Below are 26,897 nucleotides of genomic sequence, written 5' to 3'. Positions count from 1 at the left end.
GCGGGCATATATCACACGATATATGCCCGGAAACATTCCGGCCCGTAAACATTACGTCACAATCAAATTTCTACACCGTTAATTTTCAAATTTTTCGTGTTTTTCATCTTTTACTCAGTTAAACCGATAAAGTTATTGTTAAAAATAAAATTATTGTTAGTTTCTAAATGAAATTGAAAGTATATAATAAAAAGATTATAAACTTTGTGTAGGAAATATGACGACCTCGTTTTTTGTCGCGAACGGACCTCGCAAGCTCGGTCCGTGTACGCGTCAAAAAACTCGGTCGTCATATTTTCCCATACAAAGTCTATAACCTATAAAAATCAATCAGATTGGTGGTAGTTCATGATTATTTCAAAGTGCACATTTAGAAAACAACAGAAACATATAATTTATCTGCTATGACTTTGAAAAACTAAAACCAATAATAAATCAATGAAATCAATCAAAATTTTGAATTAAAAATTTTTTTTAGGTTGAGGCCAAAATTTGGAATGGAGCATAATTAGAGGCCGAAATTGGGGCCAGGCCAATTTTGAGGCCAGGCCAGGCCAGGCCAGGCCAATGGGACCAGGCCAGGTTTTATAGTATGGCCTCTAATTATGCTCCATCCCAAATTTTGGCCTGGCCTCAATTTTGGCCTCTAAAAATTTTGTTGGCCTCAACCAAAAAAAAAATTTTTATTCAAAACTGCCTAAGTCTTAAATTTTTAATCTAAACTATTATTGTCACCCGTTAAATTTTACTTTTCCAACTGTGTTAGTGCTGTGTATCTTACCCTTGATTCTTCTACATGTATCTGTGTTTTATATATATAGTCCCTGTATATCTATGCATGTTTTATGTTGTTTCCCCATCTGTATTAACGCTGTGTGTCTGACCCCCTTCTTATCCGTGATTCTTCTGTTTGTATCTGTGTTTTTTAATAAGTCCCTGCATATCTATGCATGTCTGTTTCCCATCTGTATTAATTAGTGTTTTGCTTCTTACCCCCCCTCTTTTTTTTTTCTTTTCTTTTTTTTTACCCCTGATTCTTCTCTTCTGTGTATATCTGTTCTGTTTTATCTATATATTTTTTATTTTTCTTTTGTTCATATAGTATGTGTCTTTTGTAAATTTTTATTCAAAAATGTGTTTGTTTTATGCCTGTGCATGTATATACCATTTGTGCTCTGTGTTTTATGCTATATAGTCAGTTAAAGAGCTTTTTCAGCTTAGGTTGCATGTACTTGTTTATTGTAAATAGTTCCGATTTTAAATAAAAATTACTAACTTACTTAGATTTACTTACTTAGACGTCATTATTGCCGATGACGTGTAGAACACTCAATGTAGCATTTTCAGTCAGATTTAACCCTGTCATGTCAGCGCCACCTGCTACTTTAAATAAATAGCTATTCGGAAAAAAAATATTTGTTGTTGATATACATTATTAGACTTGCTCAAGTCTCTATGTTGTTTAATTTTATTGCTTTATCATTTCGTTAAAAATGTTCTGTGCTTCAGAAGTCTAAATATCATTAAACGTCACCAAACATAGAGACTTGTAAACCCTGCACAGGACCTATCAGGCTCCTAATTAAATCTGTCATCGTGTATCCCTCTGTAGGGTGTTTTATGGGCATACTATAAAACCTGACCTGGCCCCATTGGCCTGGCCTGGCCTGGCCTCAAAATTGGCCTGGCCCCGATTTTGGCCTCTAATTATGCTCCATCCCAAATTTTGGCCTGGCCTCAAAAGTTGGCCTGGCCTCAAATTTGGCCTCTAAAAAATTTTGGCCTCAACCAAAAAAAAATTTGCTATTCAAAATTTTGATCAAATTCATTGAATTATTATTGGTTTAAGTTTTTCAGTCATATAGCAGATAAATGATATGTTTCTGTTGTTTTGTAAATGTGCACTTTAAAATAATCATTAACTACCACCAATCTGATTGATTTTATTGAATATCTATTGATCAGTTTATTGATCAAATCACTTTCTTTTCCTTTCATATCTGTATGTACTAGTACACTCCAAACACGTATACACAACTAATGAAACGATTGGCATATTGATTTTTTTTTTCAGAATTATGATTGATTTCATTGATCTATTATTGGTTTTGTTTTTTCAAAATTGTTGAACATAAATGATATGTTTGTGTTGTTTTGTAAATATGCACATTGAAAACTCTCATTTTACTAATGATCCACTTCACGTATTGATAATGAATTTTAAAAAAAACAAATTCACACTAGTTTAATGATGAATCATCACACTTCACACACTGCAATGTAGTGTACCGCCTTAGTCACTCTCATTGATAAGAACAATGAGTTTGATATCTACATATTGTAGGTATAAAAATACTACCATAAATCATACAAATCATAAAATATAGATAAATGAAGACTAAAATACAAATCTAAAATCCTTAGATCATTGGCTATTATCATTATGCTAGCAAACATTTCACTGTGTTTATTTTGATTTTTTAAAAATGTCATTTATCATGCATTGGAAATTAAACAAGTAACACTAAATGTGTGGTATCTGCACATTGAAAACATTTTAGTCTTCATTTATCTATATTTTACCTTAAATGAACAATGTAGATTAAAACGGATATGATGTGTTATAAATATTTCTTTCTTGATTTCATAATTAATTTTCAATACTCATTGTAAATGTGACAAGTTCCCATGCTCTGAAGGCCTGCCCTGTCAAGATATCACCATATTAAAGAATGGTGATGAAAACTTTTGCTGAAGTTGGAAATTCCATTATACAGAAACAATGGAGCAGTCCAACATTTGCAAATAGGGTGTGTATGATACAAGAGAAAATTTTAATTAGTACCTCATTTTATGACTGTGCCTAAACTAAATAAGGTATACAAAACTGTCTGTCTGAATTTTCAAAATTGTGATTTTTTTCTGGTTTTGTGATATAGCAACAGTAAAACAGAACTAATTACAATTATTATATACTTTCAATTTCATCTCTTCGTTTTTCTTTAAAAGTTTGCGGGCATATATCACACGATATATGCCCGGAAACATTCCGGCCCGCAAACATTACGTCACAATCAAATTTCTACGCCGTTAATTTTCAAATTTTTCGTGTTTTTCATCTTTTAATCAGTTAAACCGATAAAATTATTGTTAAAAATAAAATTATTGTTAGTTTCTAAATGAAATTGAAAGTATATAATAAAAAGGTTATAGACTTTGTATGGGAAATATGACGACCTCGTTTTTTGTCGCGAACGGACCTCGCAAGCTCGGTCCGTCTACGCGCCAAAAAACTCGGTCGTCATATTTTCCCATACAAAGTCTATAACCTATAATTATTACATTGAATCTATCCACCCTCTTCTTATTTTATATCAAAGCCTGCATTAATTAGTTATAACAACAAAATCGTTTGTACTTCTATAACCACTGCAGCAGCTATATCTAAGCAAATATCAGATACATGTAATACTCATAATATTGTCTTATAATGGAGAAAAAAGGTTTATGCATCTACAAATTTACAAAGTGCAGCTTTAATTGTGTGCTTTACTTCTTAACGTTTTTAGACTGTCATCAAAATCATCTTTCATTCTGATCATTATTGAAAATAAACATTCTGTGCAGAGCTGTGTGACATTTCAAACCGTATCTCATAGATCAACCTCAACCTTGACTTCCTGTCAAGACCCATGCTGTAGAATAATATGTTGTAAATAATCTGATATCCCATTACAGTACTAGTGTTACATGTTTATTTCAAATATGAGCATCCTTAATTCATCAAAGTTGTAGTTTCCATCTGTATGATTTATGGTAGTATTTTTATACCTACAATATGTAGCTATCAAACTCATTGTTCTTATCAATGAGAGTGACTAAGGCGGTACACTACATTGCAGTGTGTGAAGTGTGATGATTCATCATTAAACTAGTGTGAATTTGTTTTTTTTTTAAATTCATTATCAATACGTGAAGTGGATCATTAGTAAAATGAGAGTTTTCAATGTGCATATTTACAAAACAACACAAACATATCATTTATGTTCAACAATTTTGAAAAAACAAAACCAATAATAGATCAATGAAATCAATCATAATTCTGAAAAAAAAAATCAATATGCCAATCGTTTCATTAGTTGTGTATACGTGTTTGGAGTGTACTAGTACATACAGATATGAAAGGAAAAGAAAGTGATTTGATCAATAAACTGATCAATAGATATTCAATAAAATCAATCAGATTGGTGGTAGTTAATGATTATTTTAAAGTGCACATTTACAAAACAACAGAAACATATCATTTATCTGCTATATGACTGAAAAACTTAAACCAATAATAATTCAATGAATTTGATCAAAATTTTGAATAGCAAATTTTTTTTAGGTTGAGGCCAAAATTTTTTTAGAGGCCAAATTTGAGGCCAGGCCAACTTTTGAGGCCAGGCCAAAATTTGGGATGGAGCATAATTAGAGGCCAAAATCGGGGCCAGGCCAATTTTGAGGCCAGGCCAGGCCAGGCCAATGGGGCCAGGTCAGGTTTTATAGTATGCCCATAAAACACCCTACAGAGGGATACACGATGACAGATTTAATTAGGAGCCTGATAGGTCCTGTGCAGGGTTTACAAGTCTCTATGTTTGGTGACGTTTAATGATATTTAGACTTCTGAAGCACAGAACATTTTTAACGAAATGATAAAGCAATAAAATTAAACAACATAGAGACTTGAGCAAGTCTAATAATGTATATCAACAACAAATATTTTTTTTCCGAATAGCTATTTATTTAAAGTAGCAGGTGGCGCTGACATGACAGGGTTAAATCTGACTGAAAATGCTACATTGAGTGTTCTACACGTCATCGGCAATAATGACGTCTAAGTAAGTAAATCTAAGTAAGTTAGTAATTTTTATTTAAAATCGGAACTATTTACAATAAACAAGTACATGCAACCTAAGCTGAAAAAGCTCTTTAACTGACTATATAGCATAAAACACAGAGCACAAATGGTATATACATGCACAGGCATAAAACAAACACATTTTTGAATAAAAATTTACAAAAGACACATACTATATGAACAAAAGAAAAATAAAAAAAAAAATAGATAAAACAGAACAGATATACACAGAAGAGAAGAATCAGGAGTAAAAAAAAAAAAAGAGGGGGGGGTAAGAAGCAAAACACTAATTAATACAGATGGGAAACAGACATGCATAGATATGCAGGGACTTATTAAAAAAAACACAGATACAAACAGAAGAATCACGGATAAGAAGGGGGTCAGACACACAGCGTTAATACAGATGGGGAAACAACATAAAACATGCATAGATATACAGGGACTATATATATAAAACACAGATACATGTAGAAGAATCAAGGGTAAGATACACAGCACTAACACAGTTGGAAAAGTAAAATTTAACGGGTGACAATAATAGTTTAGATTAAAAATTTAAGACTTAGGCAGGAGAGGCTGGAGTCTGTATGAGCTACATTTACAATTTACTTCCCCACACCAATTTAGGATATAATTTGAAAACTGACTGTATGATGAAAAATTTCTGACATTATTTGGCAGAGAATTCCAGAGCTTAATTGCTGCCTCCTATCTGAAAGATTTAATCCCATACCAGCCGGTTGTTCTTGATTTGGGTATTTCAGGTGTACTTGTGTATCTAAAACTATATGAATGGGTTTTTATAACAACCAAATCTTGTAGGAAAACTGGGCTAATTTTGTGAATGATTTTAAAAGTTTCTAGAGCTAATGTTAGCATTCTCCTGGACTTTAATGATGGCAATTTTGATTGATTTGATAAATTTTTATACGTGCTTTTGTAATTTTGTAATCATCATAAATAAATTTTAAAGCTCTCTCCTGTATCTTTTCAATTTTGCAGGTTTTGCTCAGTTCAGAAGTGCCATGTCAATGGACAATAACTAAAACTGGACATAATAAAAGAATGATACATGTATATTGTTAATGTGCCTAATTTGCTTAAATGTTTGCCTATCCGTTTAAGAACATTTAATTACCTTGCTGCCTTCTTGCAAATATTGGTGATATGTGTGTTGAAAGAAAGCTTGATACCCAATAGTTTTAACTCATCATCCCAAGAATTTTTTTTTCCATTTAGATCAAAGACAATGTTTCCCTTTGTGTTTTGCTGTCAATAGAGAGAGCTTAAAACTTTTCTGGGTTTGTCTGCATTTTGTTTGAGGAGAACCATTTAATCAGAGATCTACTGTCATCTTGAAGTGCTGTTATAACCTGGTTTAAAGATTTTTCTGATTTTGATAAAGTTTTATCATCTGCATAATTGTAGAGATTGCATTTATTTACAAAGAAAAAGAGGTCATTGATGACAGATGTTAAAGAGTAAGGGGCCAAGAATTGATCCTTGTGATACACCTTTAATTATATTTAACATGCCGCTGATGTGCTCTCCTACTTTTACACATTGTTTTATTTGTGAGAGAAAGCTACTTAACATTTCTTGGGCTTGGAGATGTTATATATATGCTTTTAGTTTTAGAAGAGGTAATTCATGAGGAAGGCAATCAAAACTTAAAACTGGCATAGAATATACAAGTTCGCACGGGCCATTGATTCATCCAGATAGTTCCGATAAATGTTTGACGGAAAAATCTCTACTGAATATATAACGAAACGCGACCAAACTAGAGCGTTCGCTTCGTAACAGGGAGGTCGTGAGTTTGAGCCCCGCTTTTGCCATGGCCACGTGAAACTTAAGATGTTAAAATGGGTAGTGATTGCTCCTTCGCCAAACATTCGGTATTTAGAAGTGAGAATCACGGGTCTTTCGTATATGACCTTTAAAAACGGAGATCCTGTGTCGCGGCAGGCGTTAGCACGATAAAGAATCCTCACTGTTACGGCCCTGAGCGCTAAGCATAGGTCTAAATTTGTGGTACAGTTAACTCTCGAATTATAGCCTCTCAAAATTCATCGCCATTTTCGTTATAACGCCAAATTTTTCCAAGAACATTTTTCCTATTACTTAAACTTCTCGTTAAAACGCCAAATTCGCGATCGGCGTTTGCCACAATGTTTTCATTACAAAAATCCATTCCCAGGTCCAATTATCTCGATAAACATTATCTAAAGCTAAACAAGGGCTTGTGAACAGTTAGCTTAATGGAGAAGTTTTCCATATATTTTGGACTCAAATTAAGTTTCCTGAACTTTGCTGCCTTGGAACAATTCAGCATATCAACCCATCCGTTCTAAATGCTTACGACGCATCAAGCGCAACCTCACGATACTGTGAGCGTCAAAGAAAGGAAGTTTCACTTAACACGTTCTATACCGCTGTTTGTGAAGAGGCAACGGATGTAACAGGAAAAAACCCAGAGATTCTAAGATATCGTCAGATACCTAAAAATAAAAATAAATAGGATGAGGGTTCCGTACCTCACAGATCTCAGACACCAAAGGCATACTATCGACAGCAATACTTTGATTGATTGATGTTTGCTATTTTTCGCCACACTCAACAATGGCGCCCAGTTTTTATTGGTGGAAGAGAAGAACCCAGATACAATGCACCTGGGAAGAGACCACTAACCTTCCGAAAGCAAACTGGGAAACTTTCTCACTTACCGGCGCGAGTGGGATTCGAACCCGCGCCAACCAGAAGTGAGAGGCCGTGTGATTTTGAGCTCGATGCTCTAACCACTCCAGCACGGAGGCCCTGTTACGGCACGTTTGGTCGCCTTGGCACGTTCGGTCGCCCGGCGACGATACGTGCCGCACGTATCATCGCCCGGCGACCGAATGTGCCGTGAGGGTGGACACGAATGGTCGTCAATTTTAGGCCATACCCGAGCACGAATGGTCGCCATTGAAGACCCTTGTCCCAAACCCCAAACTTTGCTTTTGTTTTGCAAAAAGGGTGTTTGTACGTGTTCGTTCGTGCGTATCTGTGTGTATTTGAGTGACGGTGTGAGTGTGTGCGCGCGTGAATGTATACATGCATGTGCGTATACGTGCATGTATGTATATATGTGCGCATGTGCATGCGTGCGTATGTGTCCATTCATGTGTAATAAAGTTTGTTTTGCATTACATACACTTTTGTGACACAAGTCAAGTACGATACAAAGCCAACAAACAAAAAACTGGACATTTCTGGATGGAATTTGATGGGAATTTATTTCGCAAACACACGAGTTGCAACATTTTAGCAACACTATACTCTTACATGCCATCCTTATGGCACGCCGTTTTTACATTTATTCCTCTTCAAAGATATCTCATAAATCTTATAAAAGACAAGAAATATCTTAATATGTTTTTTTTATACGAGATATCTTATATAGTATATAATATATCTCATAAACTTTATAAGATGTCTTATTAACGTTTTTGATTTAAGATATTTCATTTTATAAGATATTCTATGACTTTTATAAGGTATCTTATAAAAGACATTTTATAATATATGTCATAAATTTTATAAGTTATCTTGTAAAACATATAAGATATCTTATATTTTTATAAGATATCTCATAAATGGTTTCTTATAAGATATCTTTTAAACTATATAAAGTATCATATTGTTGTGTAATACTTGCACCTGAGTGCTACTTATGACCTAGATTGTTCTAGAGTTCGATGTTTATCACGTAGTAGAAAGATGACGAACTGTGTCTTTCAAGAATGTACCAGAAAATTCATTCTGATTATGAATACAATGTGAATTTAGCCGAGTGTTCTGGTTAGACAAGCACTTAAGGCATTTTGGATTATTCTATAACTGGGACTAGGATTTAGGAATTTCGTTGGAAATTACCAGCCGATTTGTGATTTATTTTGTATACAGATTCAGCTCGGCACGGACATTGTTAATTGTTCACCTATTGTAAGTTAGTACTTTGTTATTATTATAATTTTCTTCCAATAATAGCAAATAAATATCATTACTTGTTTGACTGCCTTTGTTATTAAATCTGTTGCTGGGTAATTCTGACCCATAACAATGTGAATTTACTTTTAATGTATAAGATATCTTATAAAACATATTTGATATCTCGTATGTTTTATAAGATATCTCATAAAGTTGATGAGATATCTTATAAAAATTCATTTATGAGATATCTTCTTATAAAACATATGTTTTATAAGATAGCTTACAAAGATTTTATAAGATACCTTCTATCTTTCATAAGGTATCTTATAAACTTGATAAGATATCTTGTTTAATATACAAGATATCTTATAAAGTTTATGAGATACCTTATGAAAGATAGAAGGTATCTTAAATATATTTTATGAGATATATTATCAACTGTAAATTATATGAGACATCTTATGAAATTCATTACATATCTTATTCAAAATAGAAGATATCTCATAGATTATACAAGATACATTTATAAAGGAGTAAATATAAATATGGCGTGACATACATCTCGACAAGTATGAGTGCGCAAACACGCATACAAATATAAGTTGATGAGCACACAGAGTGAAATACAAAGCAACTACTACCATTTGTCATGGTTTGATAAGAAAATAAAATCTTTAGATTCGGCATAAACAACACTGCGTGCACAGTTTTAATTTTAGTGAACATAATATTCATGAAGAGCACTTTACCACTTATCATGTTGACTTAATGTAAAAAAGAAATCCATCAGTACTATCATGATGAACAAAATTAAAAAAAAGGAATTTAAGCCAACTACTGTACTAGCGATAAGCATGGAGTAAAATGTACGAAATGGCTACAAAATTGGTACTTTTACAAAGTACGCATCAAATTGAACATAGGTGGAGTAAGCAAATCTATAAATTTTGCAACTTCATAAACTGTAGGCATGAAGCATTTTTCAAACATGAAACTGGATCTCTCAAATAGAGACATTATTTTTTAATGTATTTAGTAGAAACACAGTTGTCTTTCTCTCTGTTATTGAATTTGGCGTGTAAGAGAGAGAGAGAGAGAGAGAGAGAGAGGGACTGTGTTTTTGCGTGAGAGAGAGAGAGAGAGAAAGAGAGGTTACATGGGATGATTGTAGGGACAGCGCGGGGGATAGCTCTGACTTGTTGAATAGTAGGCGTCTATGGAGGATGTCATGTTTAGTGCACTCTCTCCTCTTGTAGACCTACCCTATTACGTCACATTTATGGAATGCAAGATTAGGCCTATTCTCTGCACATTTAAAACATGTCGAAATTTAAAGAGCTGTTTCGAATCGGAATAAGATTGTTAATCGAAGGCTTTTAGAAAGCGCCATATCCAACTTATAGCTATTACCTTGCCAATTCAAAAGACTCGTTCGGTTTGATCAAACCGGAAGAAATTGATGAAGGATTTGGAGAAGAAGGTGGAGGAGGATTAGAAGGGAGAAAGAGAAGGAAGGGGAATAGGTGCTGGAGGAGGAGGAGGAGGAGAAAACCAAAGCTGAGGTTTTGGAGTTGGGCTTCGGTGGTTCCCATTCGTGCTCGGGTATGACCTAAAATTGACGACCATTCGTGTCCACCCTCACGGCACATTCGGTCGCAGGGCGACGATACGTACGGCATGTTTGGTCGCTGGCGACCAAACGTGCGGCACGAATGGTCGTCGGCGACCAAAACGTGCCAAAACGACCAAACGTGTCGTAACAAGGCCCTATTGTTCAACGTGGACTAGAAGAAGGGTTTCAACAGCGCAACATGGACAGAGTCAGAAACACAGAGGCACTCCTCCTCCAAGCTGCCAATGATTACCGAGTTACCGTCTTTAATATCTGATCTCTACAAGGATGACATATCAGTTGATAAATCAACTATCCAAAGTAAAATGCTTTTGGACATTTTTACCGAGGATGCATGAAGGAAAATAAAGGGGGTGACATCTGTACGTACGATCTGTCAGTCCACGGCCAAGGATGAGGTTACAAGGAGGCCCCTCTTGGAAGTCGACAAAATTCTGAAAATCTACCTGACTATTCCAGTGACTACGTCGACAGCTGAGATCTCCTTCTCATCACTGCGTAGAAGGAAGATGTATTTGCGCAGTACTATGGTACAACAGCGCTTAAACAGCTGCATGTTAACCTATGTCCATAGCTGCTGTATATTCATCACCCAAGCTGATTTGGACTGCGGATAACTCCATTTACCTCAGGATATAGGGCTCACGGCGGGTGTGACCGGTCGACAAGGGATGCTTACTCCTCCTAGGCACCTGATCCCACCTCTAGTGTGTCCAGGGGTCCGTGTTTGCCCAACTATCTATTTTGTATTGCTTGTAGGAGTTATGAGATTGATCACTGTTCGTTATCTTCACCTTCCATTACACACACACACACACACACACACAGACAGACACTTACACACACATATGTACACACACACACACATCAGAATGGAGCTCCGCTGTTGCCTGTTAAAAACAAGTTAATATGTTGAACTGTCGCAGTCACTGTTTTAATTTTTTCTTCTGTCTAGTGAATTTTCAACTTGTCTGGTAGATTTTTGAAATGTTCCCTGATCTACAGGACATCATATATCTGGTGTTTTTTTTTTTTTTTTACTGATCAACAGGACATCATATCTGGTTTTTTTTACTGATCTACAGGACATCATATCCGGTGTGTTTTTCACTGATCTACAGGACATCAGAGATGGGGTAATCGTAATCAGTAATCGTAATTGATTACAATCGATTACATTTTTTTAAGTAATCGTAATCGTAATTAATTACATTTGTTTTTAAAGCAAAGTAATCGTAATCAATTACTTTGGCAAAGTAATCGTAATTTATGATTACAATAATGATTACAATGATTACTTTATATTTATATTAAAATAATTATTTAATAGATAACAGTTAGAGCTTATGTATGTTATGTGTGCCATCATAAGATTTATCCATATCTATATGATATTATACTTACAGTATTTGCATGTATTCAATAGCAACTAAGGTCTAAATCTGTTTAAATTAAACTTAATAATCTGAACTAGTATACCCTGTATCATTTACTGTACATCTCATTGATCTATTGTTACTTAATGAGTATGAGCTCACTCCTAATTAGTAGTTCACTATACTGTGCTCTATTGTTAATAAAACCAGTAAATATTTGTTGTTTTTCTTGTTCAAAAGCATGTAATCATGATTACTTTTCACAGTAATCGTAATTGTAATCAATTACTTTCAAAATATGTGTAATCGTAATCGTAATCATAGATTTTCAAAGTAATCGTAATCGTAATCAATTACATTTACAATGTAATCGCCCCATCTCTGCAGGACATCATATCAGGTTGGTTTTTTAACTGATCTACAGGACATCATAGCTGGTTGTTGTTGTTTTTTTACACTGATCTACAGGACATATTAAATATCTTATTGTTTTTACTGATCTACAGGACATAATGTCTGGTTGTTTTTTACACTCTTTTTTTTTTTTTTTTTTTTACAATGATCTACAGGACATATTAAATATCTTATTGTTTTTTACTGATCTATAGGACATAATGTCTGGTTGTTTTTTACGCTCTTTTGTTTACTCTGCAATCTGATTCCACGTGTACTTTATCTTGGTTTAAACTACCTTGTGTTGCTGTACTAAAGATGGTGAAAAGTAACTGACAATACATTTATACCGGAAAGGTTCATTTCATTCTTTTTTCTTTTCCTTTAAATGGGGGTTTCGTTTCTTTTGCGTGTCATTATATTTCAACCATACGATGTAAAGTCGCACCACCAGAACTAAATCAGGTGTAGATATGTAATAATGTCGATTTTTTTTATTCGTTGAATGACGATCATATATGACTGACAATACATTACATGCACATTTGTATACACATTAGATGCTTGATCCGCCCCCGGTTGTTATGGGTCAGTGTCGGGTGTAGTGAGGCCAGGACTGGATGTAGTCGTAGAGGGTCTGGCCTGGACATTCCGTGTTCCCCACATCACGATGACCCTTTAGTTTGTAGTCTCTAGTTAATTTACCGTTATCCACGCCACACTTAATGAGCGCATGCGCGGCGTCAATGGCGTTCTGATTAGGGAGCCTCTCCCGGAAATCACCGATAAAAGAGATACCTATTGAAATTAGAAAGTCAGCTAAGCATTAAAATTATGCCATCATTCTTCCATAATTTCAACATCCTCCCTTCCATTCCCGTGGGTATCCGGGTTAGAATAGATCATCTGTACCCCTTGCTTGTTGTAAGAGGCGACTAAATGGGGCGCGGTCCTTCGGATGAGACATCAAAAACCGAGGCCCTGTGTCACAGCAGGTGTGGCACGATGAAGATTCCTCCCTGCTTAAAGGCCGAAAGCGCCGAATATAGGCCTAAATTTTGCAGCCTTTCACCAGCAATGGTGATGTCTCCATATTCATGATATTAATGAAATATGATCGAGAGGGACGTTAAACAATTAATACACTCGGCCAATAACTTCCTATATTGCTCTATTTCTCAGAATTGCTGACTAGCTTAATGTCGGACCCGTATAGCAAAGATACTTTCGTTTTCGGTTTGATTGAAACTAACGAAGGGTCGCTGACTTCCCTCCTATCTCCTGTCGTGTAAAGATACCCCGTATACCACATCGGACCGTGACCATGTATTTCTAGTTCGTGGTGCGTGTAAAGCTTGTAGCTAAAAGTCAAGTAGTGGTGCCTGTAAAACTCATAGCTAAAAGCCATGTGTGGTTAAGTTTTTGTTTCACTTTGTAAAATTTCCTTGTAATTACGAAAACCCACGGAGCTGTAGCTATACGTAGCTTTATAATCACCTAAGCTCACAGAGTTGTAGCCTACGTGTATATAATCACCTAATCTCACGGAGTTGTAGCTATGTATATATAATCCCACGGAGTTGTAGCTATGTGTATATAATCACCTAATCCCACGGAGTTGTACCCGTACGTGTGAGCGCCGACCTCATCCCAGCCGCGGCCTTCGTACACATTTCCGTCCTCTCCTATCATAAAGCTGTACCCGATGTCCCACCAGCCTTGCAAAAAAAAGAAAACAGTGTTAATAGCTCGACAAGCTAAATTGGAGAGTATTACACAAAAGTTCTAATCTGTTCCGCCACTAAATTGGTTTTCTTATCTACTACTAAGCGTATGCGTGCTCTACGTCACTGGATGGAGTTACAGCGGTAAATTAATGACTCTTATAATCTAATCTAACGTTGACCGTATGATGCACACTATGTGGCGTGCTCGCAATGGCAAAGCTGCAACCTGTCAATTCTTATTAGTTGTATATAATGGTTATTATCATTGTTATTTTGTATCAGTTTTATGAAGTCTTATCCTTTCCAAATAATTAAGACACCCTTCGGTTGATCTCTTCTCTCTGTGTTATTCATCGACTTAACGAAAAAGGTCGAAGCGTGTTCGATTGGTATCATTAATGTCATACGCCTAATGAACACCGATGAGAAAGTTTGTTTAGTGTAGTGTGTTTATATTCAGAAATCTTCAATTCTAATCTCGGGGATCGAGATTATACCTTTATGCAGTATTTAAAATGAAATAAGTGTTATTTACCTCGCCCAGCAGGTGGCGCTGACATATGAAACGTTTGATATGCGCGAACACGTTTCGAACACTCGTCCAATGTAGAACACGGACTCGATGCACCATGATGTATGAATGCGTAGTTTGGGGTCTTAGTCAACAGCGTCATGTCATGAGAAGGTGGCATGGCTCCCCAATCAGCACGTGTGACGATTGTTGGACATCCGGATAACTTTGGAGAAGGTCTGACGGCAGTGGGGTCGATGGAGCCGGGCGTAGTCGTCGGAACTGTACCTGTATATTTACAGTATGTATTAGAATAGACACATGGGCCACAACGCTCACCTGGGACACCTTAGTACCCCAATCGCAACTTATCGTTCTTTCCCGGCAATCTCTGGAAGCTCTGTAATAAGAGGTCGCGATTGGGTGGTTCTCTAGAGATAATAAGAGTGACTCATAAACTAATTGTAATGTCACAATATCTCACTAATCCTCGCTACAGTGTACATGTATTGGAAAGACAAGATTTACCAGAAATGGAGACAATTTAAAAGTTACAGACAACAGACAATAAGAACGGGTTGATTTTGATTAGAAAACCTCACTTGAGCTTCCTGGTCACTGAGATTAAAACTGAATTTGTCGTAATGGTTCCTAGCTTTTTTTATTTGACGAAGAGGACCTTGTGCCCGATCTCAGTTCCCCATTTAACATCAATAAAAATGTTTGGAACACATGAGGAAAACCGATTAATGTCCCATGATCAACACTCAAACCAGCTTAGTCAAGATCACATAACCATTGTGCAGTTAATTAAGAACCATTTCTTTATGCGGTGTAGTATATTGGATTTATGTGACACGTGTTGATATATTCAAAACTACCAAGGTATTTCGAACCCTCCCTCCCCCGGTCTCCTCCTCTTCCGGTCTCATCTCCCCTGCTCAGTCTCCCGGTCCCCTATCTCCCTCTCCTATCTCGTTCATTCGCTCTCATTTCTTCCTCCTCCCGGTCTTATTTCTCCATCTTTCCGCAAAGTTTGTCATCATTTTCCTCCCTCCCCAGCTCTCTCTCTCTCTCTTTTCTTTCTCTCTATCCTCCCTTTCATTGTTTTTTCCATCCCTTCTTTATCTCCCTCCCAAGTCACCCCCACATGCAAAAGACTTACTGTCACAATCTCTTATTCCGACGGATGAAACCTGTATCCATGCGCTCTGCAAGTAAGGTGAAGATTATATAACACTTTGAAGAAAAAAAATATTGCATCGAAAATAATGATTTCAAAATATGTGGTCCACAGTGGCGGATCTAGAGGGGAGTTATTAGGGTTGTAATCCCCCAGCCCTTTTGGTTGAACTTTTTTAACCAAATAAAAATCATTATTTCTCTCCTCCTCACAACTCAACACTCCCTCCCCTCTTTGAAAATTTTCTGGATCCGCCTATGGCAAGACATTTACAGTGTATATATTATATAAATTATCCGAACAATACTCAGTTTAAAATTAAAACTCGTTAACTAGTTTTTTCCTATAAAATACAGTACACGTGATGAGCACGTGGGCTTACCTGACCCTGATACTGTATGTGTCGCCAAGTGTTGTTACTGTTGCCAAGCAACTGGAAACACTCCCCTGTCAACGCCACACCCACAAACCCGGCATCGTTATTCAGAATTTGAACTTTTGTCAGCGCACATGCACAGTCCTTTGCATTTATTATTTGGAATGTAGTGAAAATTAAAGCTACTGTTGTCCACATGATTCTGAAATTCGAATTAATCATGAATGTATTATACAGGACTTTATATAAAGGTATGGTTGAATACATATTATGCTATGCATTTTGTTACATGATATTTCTACGTATCATATTTGTTTTAAAATTGTAAAGCATGCCAGTTTGTTACAACAGCAAAGCAAATATAAGCGGGCAAAGGAACGGTTTTGAAGTGCTCTATACGCAGAGCATGATAATCAGGGGCGGATCCGAGAATTTCGGTGGGGGGGACAACTTTGTGAGGCAGGGGGTCTGGGGGCTGCCTTGAGGCCCCCAGTGGGTGCAGGACAAAGCCCTAGTGGGGACCCACTGATAACTGTTTATGCAAGACTATATTCCTAGATCTGTAATGGATGGAACGACATACACGCACCCACATAGTGTTAGAGAAACATTTGCTTCATGTTACAATAAATTATATAAGCTCTTAGACTAAACGGAGTTCAATCACGTGTTTAAAAAGAAGATTGAGGAAAAGATACAGCATTTAAAAATTGAAAGTGAGGACTTTATTGAATTGTCTTCCACGAAAAGGTGAAGATAACGAACAATGGTCAATTTCATAACTCCTATAAGCAATACAAAATAGAAATAGTCAGGAGGCCAAAGTCAAAATTGTGTAAGTCGATGCCATCTGCGTGTTAGAATGGTCCAACAAGTGAAAATAGGTAGTCCAGATATACAGAAATACGAATCCACTTGTTGGATATTCTGGATATGGATAGTGTGGCCGCCATGGCAGTTTTCAAAATGGCCGCCGGGTTTTACACTTCTTGACATATCTCAGCTTCTAATTGGGATAAAATTAAAATTCTAGCGTCAATTCCTATGTATTTTGTGATGACTAAGTCGATTTTAGCATTATCATAAACCTTAGTTTACAAATTACAAATGTCCCCCACTTTCATGTGTGTGTGTGGGGGGGGGGGGGGGGGGGGAGGGGGGGGGGGGGTGGCAGAAAGTAGTCGTGTGCTTGATATAACTTTTTTCGCTGCTGATTTCATGTTAGAAATGTCCAATTGGTTTTTAGCTCACCTGAACTAAAAGCTCGAGTGAGCTTTTCTGATCGTCAGTTGTCCATCGTCCATCGTCTGTCTGTTTGTCCGTCTGTAAACTTTTTGCATTTTTAGCTTCTTCTCCAGAACCACTGGGCCAATTTCAACCAAACTTGACCAAAAGCAATCTTGGGTAAAGGGCTTTCGAGTTCTTTCAAATGAAGGGCCATACTCTCTTCAAAGGGAAAATTATTACAAAAATGTAAAATAGTGTGGGATCAATTTAAAAATCTTCTCAAGAACCACTGGGCCAGAAGAGCTGAAATTTACATGAAAGCTTCCTGGCATAGTGCAGATTCATGTTTGTTAAAATCATGCCCCCCCCCCCCACCTGGGGGTGGGGGTGGGTGGGTGGGTAGAACAAATATATAGAGAAAATCTTTGAAAATCTTCTCAAGAACCATTAGGCCAGAGAAGTTTACATTTGCATGAAAGCTTCCTGACATAGGGCATATTCAAGTTTGTAAAAATCATGGCCTCCGGGGGTAGGTTGTAGCAATAGGTATCAAAGTTTTACACGCAATTATACGGGAGAAATCTCTAAATATGTGCCAAGGTGATTCATCTGAGCGATGTAGCACATGGACCCCTTGTTATAGTGTGTCTAGGCATAAGGAAGTCTTATTCAAGTGGTGTGTGCGTGCGTACTTATGTATGTGTGTTGTGTTTGTTGTATGCAGAAGTTAAGCTGTGTGTGTGTTTTTACACATATTTCAACAGCAACAGCAACAGCAACGATGACAGAAGAATCAGTTCCTCTAGTGAAAACCTGTTTGATGAGTTCGAAACTTCCTCAGAGAATGCCACTTTCTCCTACCGGAGGACCTATATGAAGTTGATCTCCATCCTCTTGAGATTCACGTACGCTTTTCGTGAGGGAGACTGGGACCCGTTCTTGACATCATTTGCTGAAATGCTGCCATGGTTTACAGCATTTGATCATTTCCACCACTTACGTTGGGGAGTAGTCTTCCTCGCTGATATGCGCATGTTGCCCTTGACTGCTCCAGAGGTGTACAAAGGCCTTCTTGCAAGAGACTTTGTCACAAAAGAAACAAAACAGAAGTTCAATGAGATACCCGATGACCAGGCTGTTGAACATGTCAACGAGGTCGGTAAGATAGCTGGAGGACTTGTGGGGATAAAAAAAACCCTAGACACGTGACAGGTAGGGCCTAACTTTCAACGAGAGAACTCAGCTTACCAGAAACACCAAGACCATGTACAAGGTAGCTGATGATGATGATGATGATGAACATGAATATGCACACAAAGCTTTTGGTCCCAAAAGAATGATGGAAGACCAAGCGTATGTGCGAAAGCTTATCAATCTGTTCAACCCACTTGATCGTACTTCCTCAGAACTAGTTTCGATTACCACAGGGGATATTGCCATTGAAGTAGTAACGAATGACCTATTGCATGCTAAATCCACTGGAAAGCAGATTGTGTCGATGTTTGTTGAGGCGAGGCTGATCAAGAAGACTACAGGTTTTCAGGACAGAATCAAGTCAAAGAACCTGCAAACGTACGACAGTATGTACACTGTTAAAGTCAATGTTGGAACGAAAAAAACTGTTGCACTAAAGGCAGAAAGAAAGCTTCCTGCACGTGTGGTCACAACTATGAAGGCAGGGAGAGATGTTGACCTGATCAAAATGTTGGAGCAAGAGATTTGTGCAGTTCCACTTTCATTGGCAATGCCTGATGGCACACTGCGTCTACCCCACAACAAAGGTGACCTCGACAAGATTCTCCAGTAAGGCTTAATTTAAACAGTATTTTATTATGATAATTCATAATAGGATTGGACAGCAGGCACTGCCTGTATAAGTCCTCTCCAGCAAGGCTTAACACAATGACGTACCCAGGCCAATGCCAACATGCACTGTCATTGATGGAATGGTCATGATCCAGACATTAGGGAACAGGGTGAACGCTAAATATCTCGGCGAATAGATTGATGGTGTTGCTGACCATATCAGTCACATGTTCTCAAACCATTGTTCCTTGGTTGATGTTGCCTTTGACCAGTCACTGTTTGTTATATTCACCAGTACACGAAGAAAACAATCAAATAAACAGCTTGCAGTCAGAGAGTGTGGGAAAAGAAGGCAGTCAGACGAGACATGCATACAAGAAACCAGTCCATGGGACAGTGAGAGAGTTTCATCTCCTCAGATGAAAACAAAGCTAGCTTGGCAAAATTCTATGCACAAAGTTAGCGCACAAGTTCCAGAATCAACAAGGACGAGAGCTGGTGTTGAATGGAGGATTCACAGACCCAGCAAAAGTGTGGACTTCATCAAGAAGAGATGTTTCAAAGCTGTCATCCCCTGAGCACGAAGAGGCTGATATGAGAATTCGTCTTCCTGCGAAGGACGCAAGTGAGCAGGGATAACCGCAAACAATTGTGGTGAGTCGAGACGCTGATGTCCTCATTTTTCTTCTTGCTTATCAGCCGCAGCTCAATCTCTTTGTGTGGATTGCCAACGAAGCAACAATTTTGTTCCTGTTCAATCCATTAACATTACAGATTCGCAGAAGGCAGCACATCTGGCATTTAATGCTGTAACAGTACAAGACAGTGTGTTGAAATTGGGAAGCCCTCTGCATGGTCTGTCTTCCAGAAGTACTCTCAGCTTTTGCAGAATCTAGGCAGGGAAGATTTTCCGGATGACAATGTTCTTGCTGATGCAGATCCTTTGTCTACAAGCTATATGATCCCAATAGCCAAGACTATTCCATTCAGAACGTAGGCATGATCTATTCCTAGCCTTGATCAAAACAATTGAGAATCTGCCTCCAATTCGTGATGCTCTTATCCTTCACATCAGGCGGGCACATTATCAGACCCTTGTGTGAAGAAGAGCCCTGGAAAAGGAATCACATCTACCGCCTGCACCTGAGGATAGTGGGTAGGAACTGGGGGAGGCAATAAGTGGCTTCAGCCACGGCTGTTGGCTGGCAGACCAATCGCTAAAATGTGTTTGGAACTTACAACATGCAAATGCCGTATGTCTTGTGCGGCTCGACGTTACAAATGTACACATAATGGACTTGGACGCACACAACCATGTAGATGCAAATCCTTTTACTATTGAAAATCAGTCAACAACTATGAGCTGTGTTTGCGGTTTCCATGTAAGGTTTGTGTAAGGCCGTGTTCTGTGTTATGGAGAATCTGACACAAATAACGCCCTGACATAAAATGAATCGATTCCCTTTATGAACATTATGATGACAATTAAATTTACTGTGTCAGTAATAATCCTGACAATAGACTTGAACTGAGAAATGTATCGGTTTTGCCAAATTTGTTCTATAAATGTCGCGTTGATGTGTGCATGTACACATTTGACAAACAAGTAATAATTGTTTGTGAAGATAAATACAGATAGTACATATTGTTTTAGTTCTTTTATAGCACAAGTTGTGATGATACGGTTTTAAAGTCAACCAAAGAAGATTACTGCTGTAGAGTACTCTTTGTCTTCAATTTTGCCTGTTTTTCCTTATTTTTAAAAGATAAAATCGGCGGTAACATAACTGTTTGTGATCCAGTGCAAAAATAAAACGCATAAATGACTTCCTCGTGTTGGATTATGATATAATTGATGTAAACATCAATCAATTCTAGTCATGACAACCTATGATAGGGTTTAAACAAATTCCGGTGGCGGCCATCTTGAAAACTGTCATGGCGGCGGTACCATCCAGATTCTTAATGTCCAACAAGTGGATCCGGACTCCTGGATGCCTGGACACATAAAAAAAACCCAGTTGGACTATTCTAACATGAAATTGGCATCGGACCCCCTTTTTACGATGGCTACAGATTTTGGCCTCCTGACTAAAAGTTCAGCAAACACGGATCCCCTGGACATACCAGAGGTGGGATAAGGTGACTAGGAGGAATAAACATCCCTTGTCGACCGGTCACACCGGAGAAAATCACTTTACAAGAAATCGTTGGTGCGATTGACACATTAAAACTACAGAGAGGGCCAGGATATGATCTGATTACTGATGAACACACAACGCACGACGGTAAAATGCTCAACTCCTTAAGTTATTCAACGCCATTCTCGTCAAATGGAAACGTGGCATGATAATCAAAGATGGGACTCGTGCAACAGTTATAGGTCTGTAGCCTTATTGTCCTGCATTTTAAAGCTTTTTGAAAAGAGTAACCAATGGTCGGAATATTAAATATGTTCTACTAAAAAAAGGTTTCCCCGGTACTTAGTAGCAGCGCTTTCAATCGTTCAATCTCCAAGAAACAATGTTTCATAACTTAGAAGGTTTAGTGTGTGGTTTCTAGATGAAAGGTGACGATAGCGAACAGTGATCTCATAACTCTAGATGAAAGGTAACGATAGCGAACAGTGATCTCATAACTCTAGATGAAAGGTGACGATAGCGAACAGTGATTCATAACTCTAGATGAAAGGTGACGATAGCGAACAGTGATCTCATAACTCTAGATGAAAGGTGACGATAGCGAACAGTGATCTCATAACTCTAGATGAAAGGTGACGATAGCGAACAGTGATCTCATAACTCCTTTAAGGAATACAAAATAAAGAATTGGGCAAACACGGATCGACCCCTGAACATACCAGAGTTGAGATCAGGTACCTAGGAGGAGTAAGCATCCCCTGTCGACCAGTCACACCCGCCGTGATTCCTATGTCTTGATCAGGTAAACGGAGTAATCCGTAGTCAAAATCAGTGTACCAAAAAACGGCCTAACAATCGGTATGAAACAGTCAGACAGCAGTTAACCTAATGATAGTTTGTATTGGCAAACTAGATCATTATAACTATCATAGGATTTGCAAAATTGTTTGTCAGTAGCCATCTTCGATTTAAAACTGAACAAGGGCAGAACAAGCTCTTGCGTATCGCATCAGTTGAGAGATGTAAAAACCATATGCAGGTGATAATGGGATATTGCTCCATAAATATGAAAAGTTGATGATGGAGAAGCTGAATTCATCCCGTTTGTCACGAAGTTGAGTTGTTAGTTTGCCGTTTATATCCATTTTCAATAAAATATCTAAGTACAAAGCAGTTGTGGAGGACTCTATGATGTCTTTCATTTTGAGTTCACAGGGATCCGATATATGGAATCGATATGTGAATGAAAATTATTATTGTTAATAGATAAAACGTCGTCGATATATCTAAATGTCAAGTTGAGGGCCACAGCAAGAATTTTTTCTCTCTCATACAGAAACTTTGGAATAAACTCTGCTTCATGAGAAAATAAAACAAGCCAGCTAACAAAGGAATCCTTCGCGACTCAGAGCCAAGACTTAGATCCAAACTACTACAACCAGAGACCTCTTTGCTGATGATGCAGCACTGGTCGTCCATAGTTAATCTACCTTACAGACAGTGATGGAGCAGTGAATATACCTTACAGACTGTAATGGAGCAGTGAATCTACCTTACAAACTGTGATGAAGCAGTGAATCTATCTTACAGACTGTGATGAAGCAGTGAATCTATCTTACAGACTGTGATGAAGCAGTGAATCTATCTTACAGACTGTGATGAAGCAGTGAATCTATCTTACAGACTGTGATGAAGCAGTGAATCTATCTTACAGACTGTGATGGAGCAGTGAATCTACCTTACAGACTGTGATGGAGCAGTGAATCTATCTTACAGACTGTGATGAAGCAGTGAATCTATCTTACAGACTGTGATGGAGCAGTGAATCTATCTTACAGACTGTGATGAAGCAGTGAATCTATCTTACAGACTGTGATGAAGCAGTGAATCTATCTTACAGACTGTGATGGAGCAGTGAATCTACCTTACAGACTGTGATGGAGCAGTGAATCTATCTTACAGACTGTGATGAAGCAGTGAATCTATCTTACAGACTGTGATGGAGCAGTGAATCTATCTTACAGACTGTGATGAAGCAGTGAATCTATCTTACAGACTGTGATGGAGCAGTGAATCTACCTTACAGACTGTGATGAAGCAGTGAATCTACCTTACAGACTGTGATGGAGCAGTGAATCTATCTTACAGACTGTGATGAAGCAGTGAATCTATCTTACAGACTGTGATGGAGCAGTGAATCTATCTTACAGACTGTGATGAAGCAGTGAATCTATCTTACAGACTGTGATGAAGCAGTGAATCTACCTTACAGACTGTTATGAAGTAGTGAATCTACCTTACAGACTGTGATGAAGCGGTGAATCTACCTTACAGACTGTGATGAAGCAGTGAATCTATCTTACAGACTGTGATGAAGCAGTGAATCTATCTTACAGACTGTGATGAAGCAGTGAATCTACCTTACAGACTGTGATGAAGCAGTGAATCTACCTTACAGACTGTGATGGAGCAGTGAATCTATCTTACAGACTGTGATGAAGCAGTGAATCTATCTTACAGACTGTGATGGAGCAGTGAATCTATCTTACAGACTGTGATGAAGCAGTGAATCTATCTTACAGACTGTGATGAAGCAGTGAATCTACCTTACAGACTGTTATGAAGTAGTGAATCTACCTTACAGACTGTGATGAAGCGGTGAATCTACCTTATAGACTGTGATGAAGCAGTGAATCTATCTTACAGACTGTGATGAAGCAGTGAATCTATCTTACAGACTGTGATGAAGCAGTGAATCTACCTTACAGACTGATGGAGCAGTGAATCTACCTTACAGACTGTGATGAAGCGGTGATACTACCTTACAGACTGATGGAGCAGTGAATCTACCTTACAGACTGATGGAGCAGTGAATCTACCTTACAGACTGTGATGGAGCAGTGAATCTATCTTACAGACTGTGATGAAGCGGTGATACTACCTTACAGACTGTGATGGAGCAGTGAATCTATCTTACAGACTGTGATGGAGCAGTGAATCTACCTTACAGACTGTGATGAAGCAGTGAATCTATCTTACAGACTGTGATGAAGCAGTGAATCTATCTTACAGACTGTGATGAAGCGGTGATACTACCGTACAGACTGTGATGGAGCAGTGAATCTACCTTACAGACTGTAATGGAGCACCTATCAGCAGTATGCTGCTTCTTCATCATGTGTTGATGTTTATCTCACATTTGGACAGACTGGACTTGCATGCATCCTTACACCCCTCCCCGGTCTTCCTCGCTCTCTGTTACTCTGTCCCAGTTCACATTAGAGCAGTTGTTTGGGGTTTCTTGCTATCTGTTTCCCCCCATCCCAGTTCACCATCGAGCAGTTGTTTTCGGATTCGCCTGTCTTCCATTTTACATGACCTAACCATTTCAGCCTTGTTTTGCAAAGAATTGTTGTTATACTGTGGAGATCTGCCATTTCTGGGACTTTCAAGTTGATGTCCTTATCATTCCAAGTTATGCTTAAGATCTTACAAAGGCATCTGCTATTTTAAGTGTTGCCTCAATTTTCTTGCTTACTGCAGAGGATCATGTTTCTGATCCATAGAGCAGTGTGCTAAGAACACGTAGATTGTGATCTTTGTCCTTTTGGTTCAGCCTCCTATTTTTCCAAGATTGTTTTGTTAGCTTGCAGTTACAGATATTGAATGTATATCGGTCAATAAAGTTGTTGCAGATATTAAATGTATATCAGCCAATATTTGGGGGAAAAAAAACCAAGCAGGTGGAGAAACATTTTCGACGGAAAGAAAACAGCAATAAAGAGCTCAGCAGCATCGTCCCACTCTGCAGATTCTGTGAAAGACATTGCACTGCAGAATCAGCCACGAAAGAAGCTGCAGGAGATTGATTGATTGATGTTTACCGCCACACCCAACAATTTTTCAGTTATCTGGTGGCGCCCAGTTTTTATTGGTGGAAGAGAGAACCCAGATAAAATGTACCTGGGAAGAGGCCACCGACATTCCGCAAGTAAACTGGGAAACTTTCTCGCTTACCGGCGCGAGCGGGATTCGAACCCGCGCCGACAGAGGCGAGAGGCCGTGTGATTTTGAGCGCGATGCTCTAACCACTCGGCCACGGAGGCCCCCAGCTGCAGGAGACGAAAGAGACAAACCTACTTGGTATGAAACATACAGGACCTGAACAGAGCGATAAATGATATAGGCCGTCTGCATAGTCTATAAAAGCCAGATATACATTCAATATGCCGGCGTGAAAGAGGCTCGAGATATAACATTTCATACACTTTCAGAAAATGAACGACTTTTCTTTTTGTCTAATCTTAGAATTCTTGCTTAAATCTTGCAATAAATTGTCGTCCCTAGACCAGATAATTCAGCCACAAAATACTTTATATACAAACTACATTGTATTTCTTTCTTTCATTTTTGAATTTTCTTTTCTTTCTTTTTTCTTTTTGCTAGTGAATGCATGTTTGCAGGTTGAAACCCAAAGTCGACAAGAATATTGGCTTTGTAGAGCAAAGTTTTTCGCAAAGTGAAGTGAAGTCATTAAGAAATTGTACCGAATAAAATGGATGTCACAATATTCCAGACATCGTTAATCTTAATGTACTTAATCACATCACATAAACCGACTAACCTCATAAAAGTGAAAATATACATATGATTGTTAATATAATAAATTACATTTCATACCATGATTTCTGCATGCTTTGACTTACTTCTAATTTAAGAAACAGAAAAATCTGCAATAGGTTTGTTTCTTAAAATAGAAATGTTAAAGTAGACCCCATTACTTACTACGTCCCGTGATATCGAGAGTTCTGCACCGTTTAACTTCGCTGAGTAAAATATACTGACCACCGAATTAAAGACAGACGATATGGCGGGGAAATCCAACACAATTCACAAGTTTTCCCTCAATGCGGTCCAGTTAGATTAGTGAATAAAAAAATCTCACGAAATAACATATCAACCAAACCGTTCTCCATATAAGTGACAAATTCTCGAGTGGGACGTTAAACAATATACAATCAACGAAACTGTGCTTTTCACAAATCCACGAAATTTGATACCTACGAAAATTGATGAAAGCATGGTGATGTGAAGTTGAGATCTCCATTGCACTTTTTGGATTATATCGCACAGACACAATGTTTCATATCCACCCCCGCTTAACACGTATTATTAATTATCAATACTCGTAATCATATATCAATTAAACCGATTCCCAAGAAATAATTTCATTGATTTTTGCTTGACATCACAAGTTTGTTGTTAATGCAATTTGTGAACAACTAACCTTTTAAATGAGCGGTCTTGCTTGATCGCGAAAATAAGCGAATTCCCATGCAGTTATCGACTTTATTGTTGTATTAGCTAAACACGAAGTGCAAGCGAGATGTGTATCAATTTTTATCATATAATCAATTATTACGAATGAAGGTATACCGCAGAATAATGACTCCCTTGATCTCTGCAATAACCGTGGTAGAATTCTCAATGATTTGCTTTGGTGGTCACTCCTGTGCAGGGGTTTGATTGGATAACTTTAACATAAAACCTTACTTTGTGTCATTTCAAAGGATCCTTTCTCGGAGGAGGGAAATACACCGTCAAAATGGCATTGTACCAACGTAAATCGTAACCCCTTAAAAA

The 26,897-nt window shown here is 37.8% G+C and overlaps 1 protein-coding gene across 2 annotated transcripts; it reads right to left on the bottom strand.

The window, feature by feature from the left end:
• Positions 1-12,762: 12,762 nt before the first annotated feature.
• LOC125665469 (peptidoglycan recognition protein-like) lies at positions 12,763-26,251 on the bottom strand. 2 transcript variants are annotated; one of them, XM_048898109.2, is made up of 6 exons: positions 26,040-26,251; positions 16,087-16,282; positions 15,687-15,732; positions 14,546-14,809; positions 13,888-14,001; positions 12,763-13,081 (listed from the first exon to the last, which is right to left on the bottom strand). In XM_048898109.2, the coding sequence occupies exons 2-6, from the start codon at positions 16,276-16,278 to the stop codon at positions 12,873-12,875; spliced, it is 825 nt and encodes a 274-aa protein (XP_048754066.1). In that variant the 5' UTR covers positions 16,279-16,282; positions 26,040-26,251; the 3' UTR covers positions 12,763-12,872. The 2 variants fall into 2 exon arrangements, with proteins under 2 accessions (XP_048754066.1, XP_056008156.1); XM_056152181.1 differs by lacking the exon at positions 26,040-26,251 and adding an exon at positions 25,935-25,985.
• Positions 26,252-26,897: the final 646 nt, after the last annotated feature.

Source organism: Ostrea edulis, chromosome 10 (genome assembly GCF_947568905.1).
Source record: "Ostrea edulis chromosome 10, xbOstEdul1.1, whole genome shotgun sequence".
NCBI lineage: Eukaryota > Metazoa > Mollusca > Bivalvia > Ostreida > Ostreidae > Ostrea > Ostrea edulis.
Note: the sequence above shows the minus strand (reverse complement) of the source record. Positions and strands in the feature narration are given on the sequence as shown.

Coding starts and splice junctions, on each gene's coding strand:
- LOC125665469 (XM_048898109.2), bottom strand. CDS start 16,278: ATGTGGACAACAGTAGCTTTAATTTTCACTACATTCCAAATAATAAAT. Junction 14,810..15,686: donor CGGAATAAGAGATTGTGACA/GTAAGTCTTTTG, acceptor GTAAATATACAG/GTACAGTTCCGACGACTACG. Junction 13,082..13,887: donor GTACAACTCCGTGGGATTAG/GTGATTATATAC, acceptor TAATTTCAATAG/GTATCTCTTTTATCGGTGAT.